Below are 5007 nucleotides of genomic sequence, written 5' to 3' on the forward strand. Positions count from 1 at the left end.
CAGCGCCTTCCGCAGCAAGGAGCGTAGTGGCCGGAACTACGTTTCCCGAAGGCTGTGCTACACGCTCTTCCGGGTCGGGTTGCCAGGGCAGCCCCGGGACCTGGAGCCGTCTGGGAAATGGAGTTTTACGCATGCGCGGCGCAAAAGCTGCCGGGAGATGTAGTACGGTTCCGTTCTGCGCACGCGCACTTTCCTGTGGCGGCCTCCGAGTTGCTCTTTGTGGCGCTAGCTGTCCTTTTGTGGGAGGCCGGTCCGCTCACTCGCGGGTCCATCCGACCATCGGTCGTTTTCTCCGTCTGCTCGGGCCCTATCTGCCAGCCGAGCTCCCTTCCCGCTGGCTCTGGGCGGCGGGACCTGAGGCCTGGCCTTGGTTCCCGAGCGCGGGCTCTCCCGGAGGAGTGTGTGACTGACCGGGTGTGCTGGGCATGTGTGTGATGGGGACGGGGGCGAGCCCGGTGTGGGGTGCGGGTGTGTCAGCCGACGGGTGTGACGGGGGTGAGCCCAGTGTGGGGGGTGGGGTGTCCGCGGAGCCTGCCTGAGCCCGGCCGCCGCCGGGGCGCGGGGAGGCGGCCCCGTGCGTGTGGTCGTGCAGTTTGAGCGCGCGGCGACCCCGCGAGGTTCGCCTGCAGGCCGCTGTCCGAACCCCAGGAGCAAGACTTGCTTCCCTGAGTCTGACCTGGGGACCAGGAGGCTACGGAGCTGCCCACTCTTCCGGGGGACGCTGGCGAGGGGGCCATGGAGACCTCGACCCCGAAGCCAGAGGAGACAGGTACAGCTGCGCTCTTTTTGTCAGTGAGTCTGTGGATTTGCACTTGAGGATACTGACACTCAGAGAGGTCAGGCTGGTGTCCTTACCCACCCCCAGCAGATTAGGGCTCCTGCGTCTTCACTGAGCAACCACTTGTTCCCACTCAAACATGCTTGGTGGGAGGAAGGGAATGGCAGTGTTCTTCCTCATTAGTTGAAGTGTCTGAAACCCAGGCAGAATCAAGCCCCGATGCTGCATCAGTGTGTGCTGGCTGTTGGGGCTCGTTCCCACCACCTGGCTGGATAGTTCCCGCCTCTGATTCCGACCTTTGCCCGAGGGGGTGGGCTTCAGCTCAGCCTTGAGCCTGGTGGCTGTGGGCAGAGCAGCCCCCTTGACTCATTTCTCCTTCCCCAGCTCTTTCCTGTCAGGATCCTGCTCTTTCTCTCAAAGAGAATCCAGGGGATATATCGGGTTGGGGTCTTCTGGAAGCCAGGTGTGAGGTGAGTGGCTGTCTTTTCTCCCTTCGTTATGAAGAGGGTTGGCACCTTCCTTTCCTGGCCCTGGATCTGCAGTCATCCTCAGACCTTCACCTGGGGACTCGCCCTGCGGTCCAGGCAGCAGGAACAGCTCCAGTTGAAGAGTCTGGATATTACCCCAGCTTTTCCCTGGAGATGAACCTGCTTGAATGTCCCTTCCAGCCGGATTCAGTGAGTCAGTGGCCAGAAGCTGTATGCCCAGCACTGCGCTGGGAGCTCTGAGAAGCGTTTTTAGTGGAGCCTGAGCAAGTAGGTGACATCTCACATGAGGTCCTTTCGCTTATCTCCACATGCTGGTGGGGCGTTGATGCAGACCCGGGAGATGTTTGCAGCGGTTGGTCCTTGTTTGGGGGAGTTTACTGGGATGGAATCAGGTAGAGGCATGTGGAACAGCTGAGGAAGGACCGCATTGCAGCACTGGGGTGAGACGATGACAGTAGGGGACGTGTCCCTGTGTGCTCTCTGCTGTACCAGGTCCCTGAAGTGGGGCCTCCATGTACAGACCTGGAGGTTTAGAGAATCTGGGAGCTCGGCATGGAATTGGCACGGGGGCCACTTCTACAGCTGAGTGGAACCCAGATGCCGCCTTTTACAGACTTTGGACTTTGCTCCTTATTTTGTTTTTCCTCCTAAACTACCCCACACCGTGGTGGTATTTAGAAGGGTGCAGTTGACAAGGAGAGTGCAGTGTAGAGAAAGGTCTGGAGGGTTGAGGGTCCTTTGATTTTTTTTTTTTTTTTAGGATTTGTGATTTTGTCAATCTCTCACTCAAAAGAGGTGAGGCTGGCCGACAGACAGAAAAAGCTCTAAAACATGTATCATGAGATGTGCCTGGCTTCCACAGCGTGTTGGAATGCTCCGTGGTTCTAGGAAACACTCGAGACATGGCAGTCAAATGGAATCCATGATCCTTGATTGGAGCAGAGATCCAAAAAAAGACTGATAAAAAGCAGTTTGGGACAATTGAGAAAATTCGGAAATGGGTTGTATGTTAGATAATATTGTATCAATAGTAAATTACTTTGGTGCGAAGACAGTACTGTGATTATGTGAGAGAATACCCATGTGAGATACAAGCTGAAGAACGTAGGGAAGATGTCAGCTCCATCTCACCTTCAAACGGTTCAGCCAAAACTGTGTGTGCATGTGCGTGTGTGCAGCTGCCTCAAGGTGGTAGTGCCCTTCTCGTGCATATGTTATTCCTGAAATACCAGCGTGTTAGATGTTTGCGTAACCTGTCTCCTCTCCTGAGCACTCCTCACATTTGGCACTCTCTCCCAACAGTCTCCTCCACACTCATGGTCTCGGTTTTCTGGTCTCCTGGGACATCTCACAGGGTCTGTTTTGACTTCTTTGCTGGTTTCATTACCACATCAGCATTTCAGACCCACTCACACGACCTGGGCATTTTGTTCCCTTTCCTGCAGAATGAAGACACATTGGACATGGGCTTCTCCCAGCTGGTTGGAGAGACCCCCAGAGGGCCTATGCTGGGCTCAGACCCTACCCTACTCTTGCTGGTTGATGCCCCCACACTGACGCCATGTAGCCCCCACCCCTGCCCCACAGCCAGCACCGCATTCCGATGCCTGCAGAGCTTTATTTCAGCCCATTTTCTCCTTCCCTCAGCCAGTGCAGCCACCATCCTCCTCCATGCCTATGTGCCTCAGTTAGAGGCGTGTTCTCAGCATCTGTCCTCACCATCACCTTCTCATCTCCCTGAAATCCCGTACTTTTTGGAGTCAGGTTTATTGAGGTGTAACTTATATACAGCACAGTTCTCCGATTTTAAGTTTATGATTTGATGAATTTTGGCAAATGTACACAGTTGTGTCACCAGCACCATAATGGTGATATGGAACATTTCCATCACTCAAAAATTTTCTCATGCCATTTGCATTTGGTCCTCTCCCCTCACCCCTTGGCAACCACTATAGTTTCGCCTTTGAAAGAATTCAGTGTGGAATTATATGCTATGTAGTCTTTTGTCTCTGACTTACATCACTTAGCTCATACTTTCGAGTTCATCCATGCAGCTGTGTGACTCAGTAGTGTGTTCCTTTATATTGCTGAGTAATACTCCATTTGTATTAGTCTGCTGTGGCTGCTGTGACAAAGCATCACAAACTGGGAGGCTTAAACACCAGAAATTTATTTTCTCTCAGTTCTAAAGGCTAGAAGTCTGAAATCAAGGCGTCAGCAGGGTTGATTTCTTCTGAGGCCTCTCTCCTTGGCTTGAAAGAGGCCACCTTCTCTCTGCGTCTTCACGTGGTCTTACCTCCATCCACGTCTCTGTCCAAATTTCCTCTCCTTATGAGAACACCAGTTATATTGGATTAGGGCCCACTGCAATGAATTTATTTTAACTTAATTACCTCTCCAAATACATTGACATTTTGAGGTACTGGGTGTTGGGACTTCAACATGGGAACTGGGGGGAGGGCACACAATTCAGCCCATAACACCATGGGCTGGATATGACACAATTTGTTCATCTATTCACCAGCTGATGGACATTTAGGTTGTTAACAGGTTTTGGCTGTTACCAGTAAACCTGCTATAGATGTTTACAAGTATTGCCATGTGTTTTCATTTCTTTTGAATAAATAGCTAGGTGTGAAATAGCTAAGTCATATACTAAATATATGTTTTAATTGTCAATTTTATTTATCTTTTCAAAGAACCATTTTTCGAGGCTGGGCACGGTGGCTGACACCTGTAATCCTAGCACTCTGGGAGGCTGAAGTGGGAGGATCACTTGAGGCCAGGAATTCAAGACCAGCCTGAGCAAGAATGAGTCCCTGTTTCTACAAAAAATAGAAAAATTAGCCAGGCATGGTGGCCACACCTGTATTCCCCGCTACTCAGCAGGCTGAAGCAGGAGGATCGCTTGAGCCCAGGAGTTTGAAGTTGCAGTGGGCTATGATGTCGCCACTGCACTCCAGCCTGGTCAACAGAGCAAGACCTTATCTTAAAAAAAAAAAAAAAAAAAAAAAAAAAAAAAAAAGAACCGTTTTTTGGTTTCATTGGTTTTGTGTATCGCTTTTCTGTTTTCTATTTCGTAGATTTCAGATCCTTATTATCTTCTTCCTTTGGTTTCTTAAGATTGAAAATTAGATATTGATTTGACACCTTTTTTCTTTTCTTGTATTAGCATTCAACGCTGTAAATTTATTTATTTTAGGTTTTTTTTTAGAGACAAAGTCTTGCTCTCTGTCACCTAGGGTAGAGGACAGTGGCGCATACATACTTCCCTGCAACCTCAAATTCCTGGGCTCAAGTGATCCTCTTGCCTCAACATCCAAGTAGCTGGAATGCTGTAAATTTTCTCTAAGCACTGCCTTATCTCCACCCCACAACTTTTGTTATGTTCTATTTTCTTTTTTATTCAGTTTGAAATAGTTTCTAATTTCTCTCATGATTTTTTTCCTTAGCCATGTGTTATTTTGGACTGTGTTATTTAATTTCCAAATATTTAGGGCATTTTCCAGATAGCTTCCTATTATTGATTTCTAATTTAATTCTGTGGTAGTCAAAGAATGAACTTTGAATAATTTAAATTCTTTCTAATTTACTAAGACTTATTTTATTTCACAGAGTGTGGCTTATTTTGGTAAATGTTTCGTGTGCACTTGAAAAGAATGTGTAATTTTGCTTTTGTTAGCTAGAATGTTCTGTAAATATCAGTTAAGTCAAGTTGAATGATAGTGTTATTTAATTGTT

The 5007-nt window shown here is 48.8% G+C and overlaps 1 protein-coding gene across 1 annotated transcript in view; it reads left to right on the forward strand.

Annotated features, from left to right (window-relative positions):
* The first annotated feature begins 553 nt into the window (after positions 1-553).
* Positions 554-5007, forward strand: part of ZNF74 (zinc finger protein 74) — an 11950-nt gene continuing 7496 nt past the window's right edge. The window contains exons 1-2 of the mRNA XM_012660872.1: positions 554-769; positions 1163-1248. Coding sequence (XP_012516326.1) covers positions 736-769; positions 1163-1248 — 120 coding nt within the window. The 5' untranslated portion in view covers positions 554-735. The remainder of the gene's footprint in view (positions 770-1162; positions 1249-5007) is intronic.

This window comes from Propithecus coquereli, unplaced genomic scaffold, assembly GCF_000956105.1.
Source record: "Propithecus coquereli isolate 6110/MARCELLA unplaced genomic scaffold, Pcoq_1.0 Scaffold686, whole genome shotgun sequence".
Classification (NCBI taxonomy): domain Eukaryota; kingdom Metazoa; phylum Chordata; class Mammalia; order Primates; family Indriidae; genus Propithecus; species Propithecus coquereli.